The following is a 25196-nucleotide window of genomic DNA, read 5'->3' on the forward strand; positions in this document are numbered from 1 at the left end:
CTGCAAACACCTGTAGGAGGATTATGATTAGTGAAAATTACCTGTAGGACATGAGTTTGTCTTTACTTGTTTGTCAGAGTGTGCAGAATGCGAGAAATAATCAGTAATAAAGAGGTGAGTGATCACGATACCTGCCAAGAGCAGAGAGAAAATCATCAGTTTTCTCTCTGTGTCCATGCTTCTCAGGTTTTCTTGCTGTAATATGCTGCAGAATGTTCAAATTGAAAGGAAAATAATTAAACGGGGGAAAAACCCATTTACATTTTTTTTTGCAGAAGTGAAAGTTCTTAAATAGATCCTAGATAAATGTTGGCTTTATTTTATCTTCCCTCAGCATATAACAGAATAAGTATTCCAACCCATAGCATCTCTACAATAGCCTTCACATCATGATAACAACTCAGTGCACTCTTTATTGGATGACGGAGACTGAGGTGACAGACCAGACGTCAGAAATAAGTCACACAACAGTCACACAGAAAGTCAATGAGGTTGTCGATGCTGCTTGTGAAACGACGCCCCACTTGTCCTGAAGGACTCGGTGGAGTTGGTGGACGTTTTTGGGGACAAGATCGCATCGTCCAGAGCATCATGCGGCAGATTTTGTGTCGTACCAGGCCGTCTTAGACCGTAAAGAGTAGACATTCAGGATACCAACAACCTTTTCTAGTCTTTTTCTTGCCACCTGTGGAATTATGTTATACTGTCATACTGTTTGATCACAGTCCTTTATTAAGGCCACATTGTAGGGTGTGAATGAACCTAATGGTCGAGAATCTGTCACCAGTTTAACAGGTCTCCCTGAAGCCTTTCCTCACCAGAACAATAGAAATTGGATTTTTTAAAACTTTTTTCCCCTCAAAGTCAGAAAAAAACCAACCATTTGCACGTGATGTTTTTAGTTCTGATCCTTCTACCTCTGTCATTGCCTGCAGTCCCCTGTCCCCTGCATTTCTATGCATCATTCACATCCATGAATACCAGAAATGTTTCCCTCCTTCCAACTGCCCCTCAATCTCCAATCACCCCCTTAAACTTCAGTTTAATCTCATCCCAACTTCACACAGAAGCAGATGCTCTGACGGATATCTAGTAACCGTTTACTCCACCAGCATTTCACAAAATTGAAAATCATCAGAGTACAGTAAAAATCAGAATACCCAGAAAGACACTGCACTAGATGAGACAAAGCAAAGTCTGAACCCTTACATATAATCGNCACAACCTATTTGCCTGGTTGTGACAAAGTGGGAGCTCATCCGATTTTGATTGTGGCACTCAGATTGGAGGTTATGGCGCTGCATGCTCTTTGTTTCAGGGGTTTACTCTGTGGTACACGCCAGTGTTCATGTCATGTGAAACTGAGTGGGGAGAAGACACAGTGTTTTGAGTTGATGTAAGTAGGCTGATATTTGTTCTAAGTGTTGTTCATACTTTGTTTCTTTGTTGGTGTTACCTTGAGGTGGAGAAGGAGAGCTTTGTGTGTTTCCGGATGTGGGTGATCTGTGCCGGCATCACACCAGCAGCGGTGAGGAGTGTTTCCCTGACAGGCTGTAGCAGCGTTCCCCTTCGGGTTCGTCTGTGTTTGGGGTAGTGTTGTGGCCAACGTGGCTGGAGCTTTGCTCGGGAGCACATCCGTGGCTTTGGGAGGGTTGCTGGCGTGCCAGTCGCTCTTCCACCCATCGGGCTAAAGTGCATAAAAACCCACTACCAATAGCTGCATGAAGACTAGGAGGGAGCTTAGCTAGCGGGGCCCTATTACTTAGTTAGTGGGAAAGCTCTGAACCTGCTGCAGGTTAGTCCTTGCCCCAGCTGTTTCTTGACTGGTCCAGATCTGGTGTAATTGTTTGTTTTGCTCATTTGTCCTTCGATTGTGTGTTTTGATTATTACGTGAGAATGGCCGATGTGGATGTATTTATTGTCGCTCCGTCGGAAGACGCTTTAAAGAAACTAAAAAAGAACAGCTGCTCAGACTGGCAGAACACTGATGAAGAGAGAAAATTGTTTATTATCTTGCTAGAGACATATCTCAGAGTACTGTGGGTTGGAAATATACCTGATTTTGAGGAGGTTTTCATTGAGAAAGCATTAATGATAAGGTGGGGCTGATTTTTAATTTCTAAATGTACATTCTGTTTTCTTTTATTTTGTCATTTTACATTTTGCCTTTGATTTGCTTGTAGCAGATTCCTTCTGTAACTTTAGTTTTTTTGGGTCTGTTTTCAGTTAATATTTGTGTGACTATTATTTTATTATCGTGTTACCACTAGATTGTAGAATTCTGTTTGAGGTTTGAATGGGATTAAAATATAAATCCTGGATGTCAGCTTGCCAGGTGAACAACTATGTGTGAACAAGCTTCTTTTATAAGTTCTTCTGCCTCTTATGCAGCCTACTCAATGTACCAATGGTCCTTAAAAGTAAATAAAACATACACTGAGTTAGTTTCGAATCAACTGTGAAAGCAAATGACAAACAATGTGGGGTTTCANCCTTACATATAATCGGTTTTCTAATCTATTTTATTCAAGGATAATTTTGAGGCATCAGTCCTACCTGGTTTTGCTACTGTCCGGTTGATTGCAGCTGCTTGTGAGATAGTCTCCTCCTCTCTGACTCTCTTAAAGGCCTTTTTTTTTCCCCCAATCAAAATTTGCTTATCGTGACCACCCACTTTCCTCTAACGCCCTCCACACCCACCCTCAAACATTTATATATATATTTTTTCATACTTTTTATATCCTTCCCTCCAAATAGGCTGTTAGTTAGATGTTATCTGTTACCTGCTGGCCCGTGAAGCCGGCACAACAAAACTTGACACTGGTCTAATGTGGCAGAGTTAGGGTGAGATGACTTAGTACAAAAAGAGGATTTTAAATTACCAAAGTTGTTGATCTGACAACGCCACCTAGGGGAATTTCGCCACAAGGGCTCGAGACGTGATTCTTTCAATTAGAAAAATACATATTTATTTTGTACTTCAAAATATTCTAAAGATAACATATAAAACAGGCCAATAATCAGTGTACTTCTAGAAAAATCACAAAATATAAATTAATCACAAACCGCAAATTAGTCAGAAAATAATTAAACACGTTAATAATCAAACAAATTTGGGCAAAGCAAAACATCGCATGCACATTAATCAGAAAATAAGCAAACAAGGTAATCAAACAGCTCCATCCATCCATTTTCTTCCGCTTATCCGGGGTCGGGTCGCCGGGGCAGTAGGCGGAGCAGGTCGTCCCAGACTTCCCTCCACCCGGTGACACGTTCCAGCTCTGCCTGGGGGATCCCGAGGCGTTCCCAGACCAGCAGAGAGATAGCAGTCAATCAGATTTTATTTGTATAGCACTTCTCACACACTATGGCAACGCAAAGTGCTGTACAGTATTTAAAAACATTACGACATTTAAAAATATTATAAAAGAAAACCCGTCCCTCCCACCCTCACACACATGCACACACACACACCACTGAGCTTAGGGAACCATGGCATGGCACTGAGGATTGTGGGGGAAAAAACGCTAACATTGGGGCCGTCCACACTGGGAGGAGTCGCAGACCATGACCATTGGCACCTGGACCCCCAGACCCTGGCAGACAGGGGGATCCCCACAACGAGGTGGAGAGCCCCCAATCAGCCGGCCGAAGGGACCCACAGACAGAACCCCCAGCAGCAGACCGCACACAGTCCCCAGTGTGGAGGACCCCCCTAAGGAAACAGTGGAGTTAAAAACTAAAAACTACAGAGAATAAAAGGCCTGATGTGAGATAAGATGAAAATTAAAAGAGTAAAATACACAAGATAAAAAAATAAATGAATGATAAGAATGTAAAAAGAGCTTAAAGGTTAATTAAAAGCTTGATTAAAAAGGTGTGTCTTTAACCTTCTTTTGAAAATATCAACAGTCTCTGCAGTCCTGAGGCTCTCCGGCAGGCTGTTCCACAGGTGGGGCACTTCACCTGGTACTGGATCCTGGACCCGGCCTAACAAGAAATCCACCGGAAGCTTAGGCTTCCGTCCAAACATCAGGCAAAATGGAGACTCACCAGTTCCCTGATGAGGTGCAGAGTTATAACAAAAAAGGAACTGCTGTAAGCAGAAGACCCAGTCCTGCTAATGTGAAGCTGGAACAGGACGCAGGAGGTTATGCAGTGTCCGGTTAAACTGCTCACACTGTCCGTTTCCTGCAGGATGGTATGGGGTGGTCCGAGATGTAGCCACTCCATACGAGCAACAGAGTTGATGAATCAAAGAGGTTTTGCAGGAAGCTTGAGTGTCAGTCAATCAGGGTCCAAACAATGAGGAAGGTTTGTTCCTGTTCTCCCTTGTGGATGACAAATCAAGCAAAGACACATTCTCATTGCTGATAAATCAGTTCAGACAACACAAAGTGGTGGGTGTCAGTGAGTTTTATTTTTTGTATTGTGATAGAAACTTTTTTTTTTTCAAAGGCTTATGTGAAGATTGTTTGCAGGAAAATCTCACATCCACATAAGACGGCACATCCTGTTATTACTGACAATAATTAGAAAAAAACAACATTTCATCAGCCTCTGTATAGGTCGCGTCTTTTCTCTGAAACTTCTTTCATGAGGAAGTGAATAAAAGCAGAAAAATAGAATAAAGCCAGTCAGACAAACAGAACGTAACCTCTGTGATTTGNTCAATGTACCAATGGTCCTTAAAAGTAAATAAAACATACACTGAGTTAGTTTCGAATCAACTGTGAAAGCAAATGACAAACAATGTGGGGTTTCACATATTTCAGTAACAGCTCTTCTTCTTGTGATTAAGCCACAGAAAAGGAGAACAGAAAACAAGATATCATTTTATAAATATAAATATAAGCGTAGATGTTATCGAAACCAATTTTCTGGGCTGGAAGATTCGGCTCATTTTAGTGCTGAAAGGGGAACTGCCACCTCCGCTTCAGATGCAGATTTTCTTGATGGACCCCTGTCTATTTGACTGTGTTCATCCTTCAGTTCTGACGAGTGTCTGTTTCCCTGCTGCCCCTCAGCATGATGCTACCGCCACCATGCTTCACTGTAAGAATGCAGGTGATAAGCGATGTCTGGTGTTTGCCACACATACTACTTGCTGTTCTGCCAGAGCAGTTGCCCGCAGAGTCCTTTAAACGGTCGGTGACAAACACCAAGCAAGCTGCAACAAGTCTTTTAATCAAGCTGATGTACCATAAAGGTCAGGTTGATGATGGGTTTTGCTGAGATGGTCGTCAGATTCTTCTCTCTTTGAATGAGAGTTTCTGAAGCAGTAAAATTGTTGGATTGTTGGTCGCTTGTGCAGTTCTCCAGTTTGTCTGAACTGTCAGTTTCTACAATATCACAGGTATTGAGATCACTGTGGTCAGAGAGGAAACTTTAAAAATGGTTTTATACATTTGTTCTGATCTGGTGGTGTACAAAGACTCCATGGCTCAGTTTTTTTTTTTTGTCTTGGCATGTACTAGTCGTTTGATTATGTTATAACAGAGACATTTTGCATTCCTGTACAATACATACAATTGTCATGAACTCACTGACAGAATGGGTGGACACAAATGCTTGACTCAGCAGGTTCAGGCAAAAGACAGGTTTAATGGCAGTCAGGGTTCGGTACACGGGAAATCAGTCCAACAGGCAGAAGTATCCAAGAATCGGTGGGCAGAGGCAAGGTCCAAAAAGCAGAAACAAGGTCGAGATCAAACAGACTTAACTTGAATAACGCTGGTACGAGGACTGTGAAGTGCAACGAACTGGCGACGAGACAGTGAGACACACAGGGTAAAATACACGAGGTAGTGAGGGTAGATGAGGGGAGGTAATCAGGGAGCAGGTGAGACAAGACAGGTACAGGAAGTAAATCTAAAACAGAACACCCAGTGAAGTGATTTCAAAATAAAACAGTAGAGATGAGACATAATGTGCAGACATAAACAGAAACTTGACAACAATCCAGTTAAACAGAGACTTCTATTTTGTGGGGTACGTTTAAAATGCTGGTACCGGCAGCCCCAGTTTCATATTTTTCTTTTTTTTTTTTTTCTGAGGTGTTATTGTTACTGCTGGTCCATCCTGAGTCTAATCATTTAACGGAGTTGACTCTGCACTAAATGATTTTGTTTCTCATCGGGAGTTTGCTTTGTAAAAAAATGTCCTGATTGTAAGTTTCTTGTTGTTTAAAGCTCTTCTGTGTTATATAGCGCTCACCTTTGTGCATTTTGTGGGGAAAAAATGCTGCAAATAAAGAAACAAGCTGCACATTTTGTGTGTTTTCTGTATTTACAAATTGTAGTTTGTTTCTTTTTTTCATTCTTAAATGCTGAATCTGTGTAGTCAACTCGGTAGATGCTTTTTTATTATTTTTTAAATTATTTGCTTGTGTCAGCGCACATTCATTGGAAAAATGCCAATTTTATCAAACAGTGTATATAAAGTAAAGGAAACTGAATACTTCCTCAAATGATTGCAAGTGAAAGCTCGCTGTGGCTGTCTCGTCTGATTTTGTCTGCAGTTTTATCAGTTGCCCCCAGAGGTCACATATTTGAAATCAGCACCCAAAATGATTATACTTTCATGCAAACATGGAAGACGTCTAGGACAGAGACCACTCCCTGCCGTTTGCTTCATTAACTGCACTGCTGCTGCCGTCACATCTGCTGTCAGTTTTTCCACTTAGAGAAACAAAAATGCGTCTTCTTTTCTAGTCTGGCCCTGCTATTTATTTTCAAGCTGTCTCTGGAGTTCACATACTTGTCCACCACATGTCAGCAGTCTTGAGGAGGTGTTTTTTTTGCAGACACACATCAGCAAGACAGCAGCTTTGACAGGTAGGATTCTGGACTTTATGCTTCAATATGTTGACGCCGGCACCTGCAATAAATGGCGATTCAGTACATTTTCTTTAAATGCTTGATTTTGAAAGTTTGTGAAAGTTGAGCTTGTGAAAAAATGCAGCTTAGTATTTCTTTGGTTTTATTATAGGCTTGATTATAGAATGCTATTTATCATTGTTGTTGGTCTGAATGATTAGATTTATTTCCTGGGTACGCCTTAAAAAGGTTTGTTAGAATAAACTGAAAAAGGTGCATATATATAACAGCCAAAACCAAATTCCTTGTATGTTGTGTACGTACTTGGCCATTAAGGCTGATTCTGATTCTGATTCTGATATATATAATCCAACAAATCTGAGTAGAAGCCTGTGCAGTATCGCTGAGATTCCAAACTCTATCATGTTACAGCAACTGTATTATTTCTACGTTGAAGTGTAGGGTATTTAACCTTGTGCATGAGTAAAACAAACCGGTTAAGTAGCCATATATGGAAGATACAGGCCCGAAAGTACACCTGTGACCAAATAAGACTAACTGCATAATTAAAGTTAGAAAGGTCTTTTGCAATGTGGCTCGATGTGAGAAGGAACTAATAAGTGAGTACAAGAGCATCAGCCTGCGACAAAACATAAGTCAAACCCAGTTCTAGCAGAAGTTATAGTGGCCATCATCCAAAAAGAAGAGCTGTTTACACAATTTGGCATAAGAAAATAGACTATAGGTGTTACTAACTTGGTGTTATGTTGGAACGCTGGTGTTTCAGTGCGAAGGATATAGTGTGATGTCAACACCTAGTCCTAGAAGTAAACTTTTGCTTATCTAAAGAAACAGCCTGATCAATATTGGCAGCACATTCTTTGGTCAGAAATAACCAAAATAAAAGTAAAAGTCTGGATTAGCTGGGGCCCAGCAGGCTTAACAAACGCTGTGTGAGCTGCCTCGGTGGTCTGCCTCGGTGACTGCGTAGTGCCGACTGTGAAACAAGGAAGTGGATGTGTGCTGATAGAAAGCTACTGAAGGGAATTAGGACTTCCAGTGCCAAGAACTGTGGCAAGAAATGACTTTTCTAACACGATTATGGTTCCAAACACACTGGTATGATTTATTTAAAGGGAAAAAAGGTGAAAACTATGGTTTGGCCAAGTATCTCCACTGGCTTAAGTACAAAAAAGTGAAAGGCAATCATGCTCAAAAGCTTATTCTGTGAACAAAATGTCTTAAAATTTGTGCAAAGCTGATTTTCAATGTCCTCAAAAACAACAGTGTAAATTCTCAATATTAACAGTTAGACCTGTCTTTGTTGTATTTAGGTTGAGGCCTGTGTTTTCAGTCTGTTTGTTTTTAATTATACATGTGATCAAACGCTCTGCACTTACATACAGTTACACTTTATTTTAGTGATATTCCACAGAGACGTCTCAGAGCTTTATAGTAAATATGTGAAGGCAGCTATTTAAAAAATAAATAAATAAATAAATAAATAACAGACATTGTGGAAAAAAGGGAAACAAGTTAATACAGAGCTAATGTGACTTGTGTTGTTGAAAATGTTTATGTTTTGTATTATCTAGTGAAGTCAAGTCCCAGTAATTCATATATCACTTTGAAAACAACAGCAATTAAGCTTANGCAGCAGCGGCCACTGGAACGATGATGTGATTGTAGTTTTCTGAACCTGCAAACAGACAAAATTCATATCAGAGACATTAAACAAATGTGAAAAAATAAAATAAAATCCAGTAAATGACCTACTTAGTGCAACGTTCTCATGTTTTACATAGAGAGAAACACTTCTGGAGGACGTTATCTGTCCAAAAAACTCAGCCTTGCAGGTGATCTCAGTGTTGTTATCCTTCAACTTAGGAACAAATGCTAAGATAGACTTGATTTCCCAGTTGCCAGATCGAATGTCCTTATGTTCCTCTCTGACTTGTCCATGTTTCCCAGTCCATGAGAGTTTAGGGGCACGGGAGGGGCACGTATGGGCGACTGAGCAGGTGACAGTGAAGGGCTGCCCCTCAATGGCTGTGTCTGGATCAGGCAGTGTAAGAGTTGGAGGTATAACTGTAAATGAAAAGATAAAGTAAATTGATACAACAGAAAACTGGAATAAATTTATTAAATCTTGGACAGCTGGAGACATACGTAGCATGTTCAGCGCGACACAGTCCTCAACGAAGGAGAACTTTTCTGTGGTGGGGTTGTTATCCTCCGTTTCCACGGGTTCGATCCGGAAACAGAAAGGCCCGTTGTCATGGTTTCTGACATCAGTTATTTCTAAGGTGCAGTTGTTGTGACCCAGCTCTCCCAACAGCCGCGTCCGGCCCTTGTAGTCGTCCAAGATCTTTGACTGATCCTCGTGATAGATGTTTTCATCTTGCTTATCTTTAAGGTGCCAGATGCCCCTGAGTCTGGACGTGGGCAGGTTTCCTCCAGGATGAGTGAACGAACAGGGAACCACAACACAGGTTGAAATCAGGGCATCAAGGTCTTTTACCACACTGGCCTTCCATTCTCCACAGAACACAGGGCTGCAAACACCTGTAGGAGGATTATGATTAGTGAAAATTATCTGTAGGACATGAGTTTGTCTTTACTTGTTTGTCAGAGTGTGCAGAATGCGAGAAATAATCAGTAATAAAGAGGTGAGTGATCACGATACCTGCCAAGAGCAGAGAGAGAATCATCAGTTTTCTCTCTGTGTCCATGCTTCTCAGGTTTTCTTGCTGTAATATGCTGCAGAATGTTCAAATTGAAAGGAAAAGAATTAAACAGGGGAAAAACCCATTTACATTTTCTTTTTGCAGAAGTGAAAGTTCTTAAATAGATCCTAGATAAATGTTGACTTTATTTTATGTTCACTCAGCATATAACAGAATAAGTATTCCAACCCATAGCATCTCTACAAAAGCCTTCACATCATGATAACAACTCAGTGCGCTCTTTATTGGATGACGGAGACTGAGGTGACAGACCAGACGTCAGAAATAAGTCACACAACAGTCACACAGCAAGTCAATGAGGTTGTCGATGCTGCTTGTGAAACTATGTCCCACTTGTTCTGTGCTGTCCTCACAACACGTGATTGTGTGCTGCTCGACAGCCAGCGAACTCTTGAAGAAAACTCTGGACACAAGGCTTTCTTCTCTTGTATTTATGGAGGTTTCTTGTAGTCAAACGTGACAATAAGTAACTGTAAAATACAGAATTAAAGCCACAAGCGGCGATGGACAGGTCCTCGCCATACGCTTGTCGGCCTTCGCGCACATTGGGGTTTGGCGCAAACGTCCTCCGGGCAGGAGTCCGATCCGGCATGTCGAGTTTGGGGTAGATTGGAGCATGTGCAGCCTAGTTACGAGCCACTCCCTGTTTATTGGCAAGCCGAGGCGGCGTGCATGTTGGCCGAGCCGGAACCATGCTCTGGCTGAGACTTGGAGCACATGTGTAAAGTTTCAGGCTGATCGGAGCACATACAGGCCAGGTACACAGTACGTCTCATATTGTGGGGTTTTATGGCCAAATTCTGGGGGTCACCATTTCCACGCCATCAGACTTTTGCTGACCATTTTACTCATTTTTAATCACCAACACATGTAGTTCGAGCTGGCCAAATTTCAGGTGTGAACGACCTTCCCTGTAGGAGGAGATAGATTTTGAAAATGGCCAAAAACATCAGAAACTCAGCCAAAATCGGCAAAATTGTGACCACGTTTTTTCAAAATAGCGGACTTCCTGTTGGGTTTAGGCCATTTTCAATATCTCCTACTACTGGGAAGGTCGTACACAACTGAAATTTGGCCACCACAAACTACAGGAGGTGGTGATTAAAAATTAGTAAAATGGTCAGCAAAAGTCTGATGGCGTGGAAATGGCGGCCCATCCAATTTCGATCAATGGCCATTTTGTCCATTTCCGTTGTGTTTCTGGCATTCACCGGAGTCCTGTCGGAAGGCCGTTTTACCTGCAGCTACAAGATTCAGTGGGCATGTGTAGCAGGTCAGGACGCACAAAAAAGTCAATCAGCGCCAAGCCCTAAACCCAACAGGAAGTCCACCACTTTGAAAAAACCGGAGTGACACTTTTGGCCACTTTGCCTGACTTTTTCCGCCATTTTTAAAATCTATCTCCTCCTATAGGGAAGGCCGTACACACCTGAAAGTAAACAGGAAGTGGCTGGTAACTAGGCCACACGTGCTCCGATCTGCCTGGACGCGCCGGATAACAGTCCCGCCCGGAGCTCGTTTGCGCCACACCCCGACGTGCGCAAAGGCGCAGCGTGGACCCGTTGTGGCTTTAATAGAGCTCGGCCCTGTTGGACTTTTTTTCAGCTCTACATGTCTATGAAACTGCGTAGTTGTAGGTCAAACCGTGCTTCCGCTGAAATTTTCAAGGTGGCACTATGGAGCCATTTTTCTATTGAGGTGTGTGTTTCCACCAAATTATACATTTTTGCGCCGAGTCTGATGTGTGTGCCAAGTTTCGTGTAGTTTGGAGTACGTTTAGGGCCTCAGAAACACGTCTCTTTGTCATGTAGAAATAATAATAATAATAATAATAATAAACCCTAGCAATTCCAATAGCGTCTTCGCCCCTTTCGGGTGCTCGGGTTTCAATAAAAAACGCAGCTACCATCTATGTCGTACATGTGGTATGCTAAACACAAACAGCTAACACACATCACAAACTGCTAATGGAGACATCATCGAGTTTGCAAACTTATGCAAAGTGACAGTTCAAGACATTTGTGGCCTTTATATAAAAGGACTTTGTACACATAATGCTCACAAAGATGAAAACTTCCCAAGACTCACACGTTTCAGAACCAGCACAGCGGATTTAGGAGGTTTTCCGGACTTGGTTTCTGGCGCACTGCTGCCTTGTTTTTCACCCAAAGGAAAAACGTCAAAGATTGTTTATGGACGAGATGAGCACTCCCTCTACTGTAACCAAAACGATCCTTTATGAAGATGTCTCACTCTGATTACTTTTTAACCATGGCTTTATCACAGTTTTTTCCATGAGATTAACTTGTTTATTTTTTACACTGTGAGCTTATTTTTAGCCTTTTCACTAACTTATCAGTCTTGTGAAATTATTATTATCTTTGACCCAAAGACATGACATGTTCTGAAGGACTCGGTGGAGTTGGTGGAGATTTTTGATCGCATTGTCAGACACATCGCATCCAGAGCATCATGTGGCACATTGTCGTACCAGGCCGTCTTAGTGGACATTCAGCATACCATACAGCATTTTACGGAGGCCTTCCATAGCCACTGGTCTGTCATACTGTCCTTTATTAAGGCCACATTGTAGGGTGTGAATGAACCTAATGGTCGAGAATCTGTCACCAGTTTAACAGGTCTTCCTGAAGCCTTTCCTCAACAATAGAAATGGGATTTTTTTCCCTCAAAGTCAGACAAAAAAACCACCATTTGCACATGGTTTTTTAGTTCTGATCCTTCTACCTCTGTCATTGCCTACAGTCCCCTGTCCCCTGCATTTCTATGCATCATTCACATCTATGAATACCAGAAATGTTTCCCTCCTTCCAACTGTCCTTCAATCTCCAATCACCCCCTTAAACTTCAATTTAATCTCAGGCATCCCAACTTCAAACAGAAGCAGATGCTCTGTGTGACGGCCCCACCTCGTCTGTTGGTTGGGCACGTTGACTGTCTGTGTTTGACTCTGGTTCCTCAGGTCCCTGGACTGCTGGAGACTGAGTGGGCGGTCCTACCTGCTTGGCACGCTTGGGCCCAGCGCTCCCAGGCTATAGAAGGGCCAACCCCTCAGCTCCAGCTCTCTCTCCTCATGCCAGTGACTTGTGGTTTGTGTCATTTTGGTTTGGTTCTTACGTCAGACAACACCTTGCACCACATCGCATCCAGGCATCCAGACAACCGCACCTACACTACTGACATCACTGACGTACACATCTCACTTTGAAAGAATTCATTTAACCAGTTAATAAAAGCTTACGTTAAAATCTGGCAATACCTGTGTCGTCTCCCCTCTTTTGNAAAATGGAGACTCACCAGTTCCCTGATGAGGTGCAGAGTTATAACAAAAAAGGAACTGCTGTAAGCAGAAGACCCAGTCCTGCTAATGTGAAGCTGGAACAGGACGCAGGAGGTTATGCAGTGTCCGGTTAAACTGCTCACACTGTCCGTTTCCTGCAGGATGGTATGGGGTGGTCCGAGATGTAGCCACTCCATACGAGCAACAGAGTTGATGAATCAAAGAGGTTTTGCAGGAAGCTTGAGTGTCAGTCAATCAGGGTCCAAACAATGAGGAAGGTTTGTTCCTGTTCTCCCTTGTGGATGACAAATCAAGCAAAGACACATTCTCATTGCTGATAAATCAGTTCAGACAACACAAAGTGGTGGGTGTCAGTGAGTTTTATTTTTTGTATTGTGATAGAAACTTTTTTTTTTTCAAAGGCTTATGTGAAGATTGTTTGCAGGAAAATCTCACATCCACATAAGACGGCACATCCTGTTATTACTGACAATAATTAGAAAAAAACAACATTTCATCAGCCTCTGTATAGGTCGCGTCTTTTCTCTGAAACTTCTTTCATGAGGAAGTGAATAAAAGCAGAAAAATAGAATAAAGCCAGTCAGACAAACAGAACGTAACCTCTGTGATTTGCCTGTTTCTATTAAATTCACCTGAATTCTTATTGAACATGTCTGCCTTTGGCGTTCTTCTCCTCGACTTCCTTTGATTGTCTGAAAAGTAAAAAAACAAAGATTTGAAGCAGTTAGATATTTTAAAGCTACACTGATGAATAATACAGTTTTCCCCTCTCTGTGCAGCTCTGCAGGGATTTCAGACTCTTTGGAACCAAAAATATTTGTAAGTATTTGCACTGGTTGCCTGTTAACTTGATTGTAAAATTCGATTATTAGGTTATAAGGTACGACAAGGCCTTGCATGAGACTGGACTACGTCTCAGAAATGCTATTACTGGAAGGACGCGCACATCCTTGGTTGTTCCTTTTTAGCTGTTCCACAAAGCAGAACAAAAACATTTGAAACTTTACACTCGGTGCTGCAAAAAACAGCCTGTTGGACGACGTGAGAGACGCCTAATGTATTTATATTTTTAAATCAAAACCTCATTTATTCAGTCTGGCTTTTACGTAGTGTTTTCTAATTTTACACTATAGAAAAATCTGTAATTTACGAAGTTGTTCCATCTTATTTACTGATACATCTTTTTTTAAAACACATGAAAAAAGAAATCAAAAAACCTTACAAAATGTATTGCATTTGGATACCTTAATGCAACATTAAAAACCTGTAACTCTGAATAAATATGATGATACTTCAATTTAAATAAATAAAAATTCTATCTATCTATCTATCTATCTGACTAAGTGTTTAAATATAAAATGGTTATTTTAACATTGAATTAAAGGTGATTTTGTGTAGCCGTAGAATTAAAGCTGCACAGTTAAAGATGAGAGAAGAGGTGAAAATGTCAAGAGAGCAAGAAAGGTTATTGTCCTCAGAAACAGGTCACGTCCGAAGATGTCTAGAGAAGTTCCGTTTTATAAGTTTTGTTTTGAATCAATTGGTTTCAATTGGAACTCATTGCTAAAACAGTTCATGGTTCCTCTTTTTCCCGGCATGTATCCTGTGATTGCCGGCCTGTGCTCTTTGCTGTTACCAGATCCTAAAGGCATCAAATATATGGGCTAAAGGTGAAGCACCTATTACAAATGTGTATGTATTATCAAGTGTATAGAATAGAATAGAATAGAATAGAATAGAATAGAATGCTGTTTATTGTCATCATACACAAGGTACAACGAAATTAAAAGACAACTCCAGTGGTGCAGAAGTATAAAAAGTAAAAGAATAAAAAGACAAATATGACTATATACATGTATTTACAGAAGGAGCCAGTAGGAAGTATGTAGAGTTCGCCAAACGGTAGAATAAATATATTGCACTGTTGGGGTAGGAACACTGTGGATGTATGAGAAATATAAATAATTATTAGAAGTAATACATATATACAAAATACAGCATCGTGTATAATAAAACGTAATTATGATATAATTATATAGTATAGTACAAATAATAAATATATGTGATAAATAGTACAGACTATAGGCTAATGTGAGTTCAGTACCCATATTGCACTTGGGTAGATATGGTTGTTGCATTTATACTGATTTAATTGTGTGTGTTTTGTTTTTTCATGTCTTCATTTATCTTTTGACTGAAAGCTACAGACGACTTCTCCTTAAAAAATGAACAATTACAGACACGTTCCCTGTGACTGAAGATGCATTTGTTTGTTGTGTTTGAACAGAATGAAGAAAAGATGACTCCTGATAATACTGTGTGAAAAAAGGCTCACATGTTGTTATCTAGTAAGTATGTCCAGACAAAGCTACCAGGGCTGTAAATGATTTCAAAATGACTATCGGACTTTGCTACTGTGAGTGAATGTGCTTTTTCTGAAGTTATTCTGGCTTTTTGTGGCCAAACATGCAATAATGATGCTTCTTCTTATTATTATTACTATTATAACACTACATTGAGGTTATCTAACTGTGAAAGCAACAGAACAAGAAGTGTTGAACAGCCTCACATATTAATCCTTTTTTTTCCCACTTCTCACCTTCAGCTTCTGCCCCTGCGAGACACTTAGAAGAGCCGGCTCCACCCGCTGCATGTGACGAATGAATAAGAAAGTTCATGAATCAGAAGTGAAAAGAAAAGTAGCACTACAAACTGAATCTCACATAATATCTCTTTACTCACCTGCCTTCTCGATATTGCAGCTCTCTAATCTGACTCCTGAAACAGAGAGAAGAAAAAAGAACAGAGCATGGAAATACGATCCCTCTTTGTTAATGTTAACTGAGATTTGTGTTGTTTGTTCAAATGATTCAGTGCCTCACTTGTATTTTTTTGCCACTAAAACGCAGAGGAGTCCAAAGATCAGAGCAGCAGCAGCGGCCACTGGAACGATGATGTGATTGTAGTTTTCTGAACCTGCAAACAGACAAAATTCATATCAGAGACATTAAACAAATGTGAAAAAATAAAATAAAATCCAGTAAATGACCTACTTAGTGCAACGTTCTCATGTTTTACATAGAGAGAAACACTTCTGGAGGACGTTATCTGTCCAAAAAACTCAGCCTTGCAGGTGATCTCAGTGTTGTTATCCTTCAACTTAGGAACAAATGCTAAGATAGACTTGATTTCCCAGTTGCCAGATCGAATGTCCTTATGTTCCTCTCTGACTTGTCCATGTTTCCCAGTCCATGAGAGTTTAGGGGCACGTGAGGGGCACGTATGGGCGACTGAGCAGGTGACAGTGAAGGGCTGCCCCTCAATGGCTGTGTCTGGATCAGGCAGTGTAAGAGTTGGAGGTATAACTGTAAATGAAAAGATAAAGCAAATTGATACAACAGAAAACTGGAATAAATTTATTAAATCTTGGACAGCTGGAGACATACGTTCCATGTTCAACGCGACACAGTCCTCAACGAAGGAGAACTTTTCTGTGGTGGGGTTGTTATCCTCCGTTTCCACGGGTTCGATCCGGAAACAGAAAGGCCCGTCGTCATCGTATGCGAGGTCAGTTATTTCTAAGGTGCAGTTACTCTGACCCAGCTCTCCCAACAGCCGCGTCCGGCCCTTGTAGTTGTCCAAGATCTTTGATTGATCCTCGTGATAGATGTTTTCATCTTGCTTATCTTTAAGGTGCCAGATGCCCCTGAGTCTGGACGTGGGCAGGTTTCCTCCAGGATGAGTGAACGAACAGGGAACCACAACACAGGTTGAAATCAGGGCATCAAGGTCTTTTACCACACTGGCCTTCCATTCTCCACAGAACACAGGGCTGCAAACACCTGTAGGAGGATTCTGATTAGTGAAAATTACCTGTAGGACATGAGTTTGTCTTTACTTGTTTGTCAGAGTGTGCAGAATGCGAGAAATAATCAGTGATAAAGAGGTGAGTGATCACGATACCTGCCAAGAGCAGAGAGAAAATCATCAGTTTTCTCTCTGTGTCCATGCTTCTCAGGTGTTCTTGCTGTAATATGCTGCAGAATGTTCAAATTGAAAGGAAAAGAATTAAACGGGGGAAAAACCCATTTACATTTTCTTTTTNTTAGAGTAAATAAAATTATATAAAATACAAAATTATCTCACACATTTTATTATCAGGAATTAGACCCTACAGTTTTATATAAAATACAAATTTACCTAAAAAATGTAAACATTTAGGTTAAGACCCAATAATATTAATATTAATATTAAGACCCTACAATAGGAGAGAAATATTTTTTCTCTAGTATTCTACTCTTTACTGAGCCACTAGCTGTTAGCGTAGCCTTAGCTACTGTGAAAGTAGCTCATTTCTTGGTTTGTCTTTCTTGTTTAGTTGTTGCAGTCTCTGCTTGAGAGACATTTCTGAGACGACAGAGTGACGACAGACAGAGAGAGGAGGCTGCATCAGACCTGCAGTAGCGCATTTAATTTATCAATAAAATTGCCAATACAATATTCCAATAAAAATACAGATAACAATTATGGGAAAATTCGGCCACAACAATCAGCCAGACTGATAGTCGATCTTGATGCATCCTCAGTCATGTGAGCGGAGCAACAACACATCGGTGCATTTCATCTGTACTTGGCTGGACGAGTACTTTGAATTGAATCAGTACTTGGGCTGCAACTGATGACGTTTACAAGAACACAGCTACAAGTGTTGTAATTTAGTTTTGTGTCTCGTTTAATTTCATGTAAAGATCCTAAAGTTTGTTGTGCCAACAACTCATCAGAGAAGAATGGACAAGGAGAGAAAAATGATGATGTTCTGTCTGCTTTTGGCAGGTAAATTCTTGGTCATCTCTTTATTACCACTCTATTTAAACACAGCACACCAGTTCTTTGTTCCATTGTCACTTTCATAATCCTCCTACAGGTGTTTGCAGCCCTGTGTTCTGTGGAGAATGGAAGGCCAGTGTGGTAAAAGAACTTGATGCCCTGGTTTCATCCTGTGTCGTGATTCCCTGTTCGTTCACTCATCCTGGAGGAAACCTGCCCACATCCAGACTCAGGGGCATCTGGCACCGTAAAGATAAGCGAGATAAAATCATCTATCACGAGGAAAAGTCAAAAGCCTTGGACAACTTCAAGGTCCGGACGCGGCTGTTGGGAGAGCTGGGTCACAACAACTGCACCTTAGAAATAACTAAAATCAAAAATCACGACAACGGGCCTTTCTGTTTCCGGATCGAACTCGTGGTATCGGAGGACAACAACCCCACCAAAGAAAAGTTCTCCTACGTTGACGAGTGTGTCACGCTGAACATGCTACGTATGTCTCCAGCTGTCCAAGATTTCATACATTTATTACAGTCTCCACTTGCATTAATTTACTTTATCTTTCTTCATTTACAGCTAAACCTCCAACTCCTGAACTGAATCCAAAAACAGCCATTGAGGGGCAGCCCTACACTGTCACCTGCTCAGTCTTCCACACCTGCCCCTCCCATGTCCCTAAACTCTCATGGACTGGGAGAACTGGACAAGTCAGCGAGGAACATAAGGACATTCGCTCTGGCAACTGGGAGATCCAGTCTATCTTCACGTTTGTTCCCGAGGAGAAGGATGACCACAGCCAGATCACCTGCACGGCTGAGTTTTTCGGACAGATAACGTCCTCCAAAACTTTCACGCTCTATGTAAAACGTGAGAACTTTGCACTTTGTGATTGAATGTTGAAGACGGCTGTGTACTGTAGTCGAGATCCCTTTCCCATTTGTAAGTAAAAAAAAATAGACTGATACGAATTCTGTTTATTTGCAGGTACACAAAACTACAATCACATCATCATTCCCAGTGCCGTGGCCGCCGGTACAGCTCTGATCTTCGGACTCCTCTGCATTTTCATGGCAAAAAAATACAAGTGAGCCGAATTGTACACCGACTTTAACTGACAGACAACAACAGATAAATAAAAACACAGTATTTTCTTGCACACTTTTGCATTAAGCAGGCCTTAATAAAGATGTGCTCTTTCCTCAAGGAAACGCATTGCAGAGCTCCAGAATCAGGACGGCAGGTAAAAAGACAACGTGAAGCAGATTTACTGTATTTAATAGTACCAGTGCCACATAACGTCAAATCTTCTCTTTTGTTATCATGATGGAAATTTCTCTAGCGTGTGGAACCGTCTGTCCAGGATGTCTCGCAGGTAAGAAAGAACAGTGGTTGTTGATAGTTTTATCTCATAAAGTTTGTACTGCTGTTCTCTAGCTTTTTTTTTTTTAAACAACTAAACTGACGTGCAATTCACAGGCTTCGTCCTGATCGCCCAGGACCATCTCATTCTGATCACAGGCAAGAGACATTTCAAAGATCTTTATGTCTCCTAAACCCACATGTCGTGTTAGTGACTGGTTCTGTACTGTCCTTTCTGCAGCTTTGTACAGAACAGTGCATGGGTGTAACTGTAATTTGCATTTCTGTGCAGAAGTGTAAATCCTCTTTCTTGTACGTGATAAGAATCTACGCTTTTATTAAGGCGCCTTTAAACATTTACATAGTTTCTGTTCTTCTTTTTTTTGTGTGCAGGCGCTCTATTTGGAGCAGATTTTCTAGGTAAGGCATGACAAACATCTATGGTAGATTCCAGCTTCTGCTATTTTACTGGCTGTTTCATCAATTTCCACAGTTCACATTCGCTTTGGTTTTCACACTTTTATCAGCCTACACATGTTACAACATGTATTTTAATTTTCAACAGGAGGCCTAAAGGGGAGACGGTGGATTTTGGTCATACGTGAGTGTGTTAAATGTCGGTTAAGCAGTTAATTGTTGGTTTTATAAACTGTGTGTGGTGACATACATTTTAATCCACAGTCCCAATAACGCCACATCCTGTGCTGACCAGAAAGTCTCCAAACCTCGTTTCCCATCGCCTAAAAGGTACTTGGTTTACCTTGCCTGAACTGCACCAGTTGATAAAAACAACAACAACATATAATTATAGTCTCATGCTATTTTTTGTCTCTGTCTTTTTGCTTGTTGAACCGTAGCCAGCCGAAATCCTACAACTACAAAGAGGTATTTTTAAATCTGTCGACATTTACGCCTTCGAATTACATTCACGACACCTGTGATAATAATGACCTTTATCTCTCACAGGACCTTGATGACGGCGATGATTATGTAAATACTGCAGACCTCAACGTCTATGGAAACATCTGAAAATACAAACTTTCCGAGAGAGAGAGGACGCGATCAAAGCAAAGAGCAAATGTATTTCTGCTTTTACTGATTCATAATGGTTGTGTTAGTGTTTTGCATGTGCAGTGCTAATCCCCCTCCATCAAGCAAAATCTATTTAATAACTCAGTGTGCTTCGGGGAACTTTTGCTTCCATAATTCTATTCGCATGAAAATAACAAAGTGTTTGAAGGATTAAATGAACATGGAACAGAGTTTCACACTTTTTCTATGGAGTTGATTTGTTTTTTTTTTAGGGTGGGTCGGGCCTGATTACAGCCATGTTGGTAGCTTCATACTGTTTAATTTATCTGTAATTTAGTATTGCTCAGATTTAATATGATCTTTTTTTTAACAGCTTTATAACGATGAGTGAGTGTTCTCAGCTGCAAATGTGCCAAATTTGATTGCATCAGAAATAAAGCACAACAACTGCTGCTGCATCCATTTGAGTCTTTTCATTGACTGTCGCACTCTGTAAACTTTCAACAAAAGAATGGCGCTGCTTGCATCCTGATATCAGCTGCGCCCTTTTACAGAGACCTCCAGTGTAGCAGCGGTTACTGCAGAGTGTAAAGAAGTGACGGAAACAAAGTGGACTCAGCTGAGACCAGAGGCCATCGTGTTGGATGATCAGATTTGACCACACGAAGGAAAAAACACCAGCGTATTTTAATTTATAAATGTATTTTAGGCTTGCTTCCTCGTTATTTACAGGTTTCTATTTGTACAAAAGCTGGAAGTGGTTACAGTCTGCGGTCCCAGGATCCATTGCTACTGTCTGTTTCCAAGGATAGAACTGAATGAGGAATGAAAGCTTTTAAATTCGCTGCTTAAAAGATTTTAAACTGCAAGAGCTGGTCTCTTTAAACACTTTTAAAGTGTTTATAAATGACTTGGAGGTAAAAGCATCAGTCTGTAGATGTTTTGAAAGATAGTTATTCTTGCTAGTCATGTTTCTGTTTTCTGCTGATATGTTCGTTTCTTATCTTCTAAATTTAATCTCACCGTGTGTTATGAGTAATGATGTCTGTGTGGATGCTGCTGTCACCTTGTCTGTCTGTCATTTGTGCTGCTGCCTGTCTTGGCCAGAACACTCTTGAAAAAGAGATTTTTAATCTCAATGAGCCTTCTCCTGGTTAAATAAAGGTTAAAGAAATATAAATATAAGAAATGTAGGGCAGCAACAGTCTAAATCAAAATGTAATAAAAATCCTCCAACCAGCCCTTCACTACTAAGACAACTAATAAAGCAGCCCTGTCTTCCAGAAATCATGTTTCTATGCAGCAAAACTGGACTCTCAATTGCTTCTTTTGTGGGGAATGTTTTTAACATATTGCAAAAAGGTTGTATTTTAACCTACAGTGTGATAATTTCCTGAACCAAACAATGAATGAAAGTATGAAAATTGGAACATACGAAACATGAAACCTCCTGTATGAAAGTGACTGAGGCCAATCTGCAAGAGTCCACACACATGCATGGACGTCCAAGTGCAACCCAAAATTAGTGTGCATGGAGTCCAGCTCCAAATTAAAAGGCAGCATGTGGGATACTAAGATAGAAACTACTGCACAAGTTCAGACCAGAATCATATTTTATGCTGCTAAAAAAGTAAATACAAAGCCTTATACTCCCTTGCAAAGGCACACAGACACCTGCAGACAGCACAGTTGTTGTTACTTTACTACTTTTCCAGTTGAAGGAGGTCATATCAGTGAATTCTGCACATGCACACTACGACTGAGCATCCCCTTAGAGTGTAGTCGTATGCAGACACATGTTTTGGTCTGGGTGGTCATTTGCAGGCTTGAAAAGATGACAAAATTCTCATCATGCAGACCCTCGCATGCTAAAAAATACAACACTGCCCTAAAAACGACAGCTAGTCGTCCATGGTGTCCACAGCTGTCTGTGTGCACACTTACAAAGAAGTATTTTTGAGGTTTTAGAAACCCTGCCTCTTTCCGTGGACTTTGTAGCACTTTCAAACAAAAAGACTTTTGTAATATAAGATAGTATATCCCTTTAGTGAAATGTGTTTCTTTCAAAAAGTATATGAAAGTGCCATTTAGTTGTATGAAGGTGTAATTTTTGCATCAGAAAGCAGAAGAAACTGGCTGTTTCCCTCCATTTTCAAGTCTTTATGCTGAGCTAAGTGAACCACCTGCAACCTCTGTTCACATTTTTGCTCAACGGGCATCATGACATAGACCCTTTCATCTTAGTCAAGTCATATACAGTGCAGCTGAGTATAATATTTCATGCCTGTTGGCAGAGTTGAGGAAACACTGATCTGAAACACAGTTGTTGTTCACCTCAAGAGAAGCTTTTAAAAGCTGGAAAGCCATCTGAATTAAAAACCAACAGGAAGACACAATTTAAATTATTTAAATACTATTTCAAGCAACAATCAATTAGCTCGTCTTTACATATTACTCACTGAAAAAGTCATTAGATGATGCTACATTTGCATGTACATAATTTCTGACAGCCTACTGGACTGACAGGGCACCACTGGAATCTTTAGCCCAATTGTTTAATTTTAAAGAGTAATTTTGTACACTCCTTCACTAGTAGGTATTTCCCCAACTCAGATAATTTGTTTCTCTCCTCAATACACTGATGGTTGGTGCTCTTTCCCGGTAAGCTGCATCTTGACTCTCTGTATGGGTAGCAAATAAGACTCTCCACCCACATTTTAGGGGAAGTGGTTTTGTCTTTTTTTTTTAAAAGAGGGTTTAATGTGCTGCTTGTTAAAGTGGGTAAAACTCTCCACAAATATTCAACTCTTCAGGTAAGTCAGTCTAATCTTTTACAATATTAGCATGTATAAAACAACTTTTTTTTTTTTTTTTGAAGTGACAAATGTGAATATTTGTTGTTACCGACTTCAAATTCTGGAAAAAAAAAGTTTAGTCATTGCTGTAATGTCGGTTATGCTACACTTTACATTTATGTTGCATCTTTCTCTTTGTTCTGCAAGTATTTAAGTGGGGAGAAGAAAAAAAAATCCAAATAATGTAACACACTAATATTACTCTCAGCTAAGATCATCGTTGCATTATCCACCAACTAGCCAAAAGGTTTTTGGTATCAGGACTGATTTTGTTAAATGCAATCTCCTTTGTTCTACCTTTTAACAACAAATTTCCACTGTGCCTGCATTTGGAACACTCAGAGTGGAGTTTAAGCTGTTTAGCTGCTTCGAAAAGCAGATTTTTAAATTTATTTGTAATTTTTAAAAGACTCTGTAAACATGTCATATGTTATCATACATCTTTTCCTGTAATTTTTAACTTAAGTGTCCTTTCGTTTTTCTTTTTTGCTCTGTCTTCCTCCTGTTTTTTTTCTTCTCTTTTTTTTAAAACATGTTCCGCTTGAATAGTAAATTCTTTGACAAAAAAAATCAGGGTTGGGTCTCTAAAGTGACACGCTACCCAGATCTCTGTACAGAAACCCCTGTCAAAACCCAATCAAGCTTGAAATTCCCAAGACAGAAAGTCTGGCCCTCTGCTGATTTGTTTTTTGACAGCTCTTTAGTGATTGTGTGAATGTATATGAGTGTCTCAGCTTTATGGAAATTCATTCTACATGGCTTGAGTTCCCTCTTCAGCAGTTAAACTACACAGATTGTTTTGCTTGTATTGGTTAAATGCACAATACTAAGGAGCTGATTTCATTCATGTTTAGGCTGAGGGACATTCTACATAAGATGTCTGGATTTCGCCAGTTTCTCCTGCACTTCTGCATTCTAGGTACTGGAAATTTATGCTGTTCAAATTTTGATCAACATGTAAACTCTTACTTAATTGTACAGTTTTGTTGTTGTTGGTTTTACTTTTTTAATTTTCTCTTCGCACAATGGTCTTCTTGTAGGATATATTGTCTGCAGCTCCAGGGCTTGGCAAGTAAAGATGCCCAGCCATATCAAAGCATTGCGGGGTTCCTGCCTCGTCATCCCTTGCACTTTTAACTATTATCGGTATCCACCTGAGAGACCAGATCGTGTTGTTTGGTACCAGTATGTGAGCCGAGGATATCCACTAGTTTACGACAACTGGAACCCATCTGATGTGATTAATGCATATCGAGGGAGAACATATGTTTATACTTCAACATATGAAAAGACATGCAGTCTAAAGATCAACCCAGTGACCTGGAATGATGATGGTCAGAGGCTTTATCCCTGGGTTGATCCAGAGAATGTCGGGAAAAGCACCTACCGATTCTTTGATACAACTGTGACAATTGAAGTTGTGGGTAAGTCACTCGTTTGAACTTTGATTTCCAGTCGATTATGAAGCTGTTGTATATGTATTTCATTCTTCACATTTCCTTTGTAAAGGCAGGGCAGAGGCACCGGATATTAATATATTAGGAAGGCTGAAAGTTGGACAGTCTGTAACAGTGCAATGCAGCGTTTCTCACACCTGCTCTACAAATCCCCCAACTCTGAGTTTGAACATCCCACTGCGAAACCATCATCTACGCAAAACCCAGTACGAAGCGACAACCAAAACCACTCTGACCACCACTTTGTTCATAGAGAGAGACTATCAAATTGTGGAGTGCTCCGTCCGACACCCTGGTGGCGCCACTGCCAAAGCCTCGAGAACCTTAAGTGCAGAATGTATGTAAATGCGCTGCGAGAACAAAACCACTTTTCCTTTCACGGTGACCTTAAAATGTTAACGCTTATTTGTATCTCAGGCTCCATTTCGCCGTTGACTATCAGCTCTACATCAGATGAGTTTCTTGAGGGATATGCGAGCAAAGTGGCCTGCACTGCTACGTACACATGCTCTAAACATGTACCGACTATCACATGGAACTATGGTGGCATGCCGGCCTCCACTGGTACCAGGAACGTTCAGGGAGGACTGTGGAAGACTGTGTCCACGCTGACATTCACATCATCAGCCAGCAGCCATGGAGGATCTCTGACCTGCTATGCACGGTTCACTGGGGGTCAAACACAGCAAGTGAGCATCACCCTACGAGTAAAAAGTAAGTGCAAATACTTACTATATTGAATGACTAAACTGTGCTATTATTAGGGGGAGGCTATAAAAGC

The 25196-nt window shown here is 40.7% G+C and overlaps 4 protein-coding genes across 11 annotated transcripts in view; 2 read left to right on the top strand and 2 right to left on the bottom strand.

Annotated features, from left to right (window-relative positions):
* Nucleotides 1-11762, bottom strand: part of LOC103359608 (myelin-associated glycoprotein-like) — a 15007-nt gene extending 3245 nt beyond the window's left edge. The window contains exons 1-5 of one of the 3 annotated variants that reach the window (XM_008285020.1): nt 11655-11761; nt 9506-9579; nt 8989-9384; nt 8596-8907; nt 8474-8518 (exon numbers count right to left, since the gene is read on the bottom strand). In XM_008285020.1, the coding sequence (XP_008283242.1) occupies nt 8474-8518; nt 8596-8907; nt 8989-9384; nt 9506-9551 (799 nt within the window). In that variant the 5' untranslated portion in view covers nt 9552-9579; nt 11655-11761. Of the gene's footprint in view, nt 1-8473; nt 8519-8595; nt 8908-8988; nt 9385-9505; nt 9592-11654 lie in introns of all 3 variants that reach the window. The other 2 variants (XM_008285021.1, XM_008285022.1) reach the window with 2 other exon arrangements.
* The window catches only part of LOC103359606 (myelin-associated glycoprotein-like), a 20464-nt gene extending 3511 nt beyond the window's left edge, over nt 1-16953 (bottom strand). Inside the window, exons 1-8 of one of the 4 annotated variants that reach the window (XR_520315.1) lie at nt 16849-16953; nt 16332-16727; nt 15939-16250; nt 15768-15861; nt 15628-15663; nt 15485-15532; nt 13486-13577; nt 4455-4658 (exon numbers count right to left, since the gene is read on the bottom strand). Coding sequence is in view for 2 of the 4 variants with exons in the window: in XM_008285018.1 (XP_008283240.1) it covers nt 15511-15532; nt 15628-15663; nt 15768-15861; nt 15939-16250; nt 16332-16727; nt 16849-16894 (906 nt within the window). In the remaining 2 variants the exon portion in view is untranslated. Of the gene's footprint in view, nt 1-4454; nt 4659-13281; nt 13578-15484; nt 15533-15627; nt 15664-15767; nt 15862-15938; nt 16251-16331; nt 16728-16848 lie in introns of those variants that run through there. The other 3 variants (XR_520316.1, XM_008285016.1, XM_008285018.1) reach the window with 3 other exon arrangements.
* On the top strand, nt 6614-20563 carry LOC103359607 (myelin-associated glycoprotein). The gene is made up of 13 exons (XM_008285019.1): nt 6614-6837; nt 17634-17718; nt 17810-18205; nt 18289-18579; nt 18697-18796; nt 18917-18952; nt 19052-19084; nt 19189-19230; nt 19465-19491; nt 19637-19672; nt 19753-19818; nt 19929-19956; nt 20038-20563. The coding sequence occupies exons 2-13, from the start codon at nt 17673-17675 to the stop codon at nt 20098-20100; spliced, it is 1164 nt and encodes a 387-aa protein (XP_008283241.1). The 5' UTR covers nt 6614-6837; nt 17634-17672; the 3' UTR covers nt 20101-20563.
* Nucleotides 20564-22846: 2283 nt separating this feature from the next.
* LOC103359609 (uncharacterized) overlaps nt 22847-25196 on the top strand; it is a 15240-nt gene continuing 12890 nt past the window's right edge. For all 3 annotated transcript variants that reach the window (XM_008285023.1, XM_008285025.1, XM_008285024.1), the window contains exons 1-5: nt 22847-22916; nt 23813-23877; nt 23999-24382; nt 24468-24752; nt 24833-25129. In XM_008285023.1, the coding sequence (XP_008283245.1) occupies nt 22864-22916; nt 23813-23877; nt 23999-24382; nt 24468-24752; nt 24833-25129 (1084 nt within the window). In that variant the 5' untranslated portion in view covers nt 22847-22863. The remainder of the gene's footprint in view (nt 22917-23812; nt 23878-23998; nt 24383-24467; nt 24753-24832; nt 25130-25196) is intronic.

Source organism: Stegastes partitus, unplaced genomic scaffold (genome assembly GCF_000690725.1).
Source record: "Stegastes partitus isolate 25-593 unplaced genomic scaffold, Stegastes_partitus-1.0.2 Scaffold383, whole genome shotgun sequence".
Lineage (NCBI taxonomy): Eukaryota > Metazoa > Chordata > Actinopteri > Pomacentridae > Stegastes > Stegastes partitus.

What these genes read in the sequence shown, in the direction of transcription:
- LOC103359607 (XM_008285019.1), top strand. Translation starts at nt 17,673, where the DNA reads ATGGACAAGGAGAGAAAAATGATGATGTTCTGTCTGCTTTTGGCAG. An exon ending in TGTCACGCTGAACATGCTAC is followed by an intron (nt 18,206 to 18,288) that starts GTATGTCTCCAG and finishes CTTCATTTACAG; the next exon opens with CTAAACCTCCAACTCCTGAA. An exon ending in CCATCTCATTCTGATCACAG is followed by an intron (nt 19,231 to 19,464) that starts GCAAGAGACATT and finishes TTTTGTGTGCAG; the next exon opens with GCGCTCTATTTGGAGCAGAT.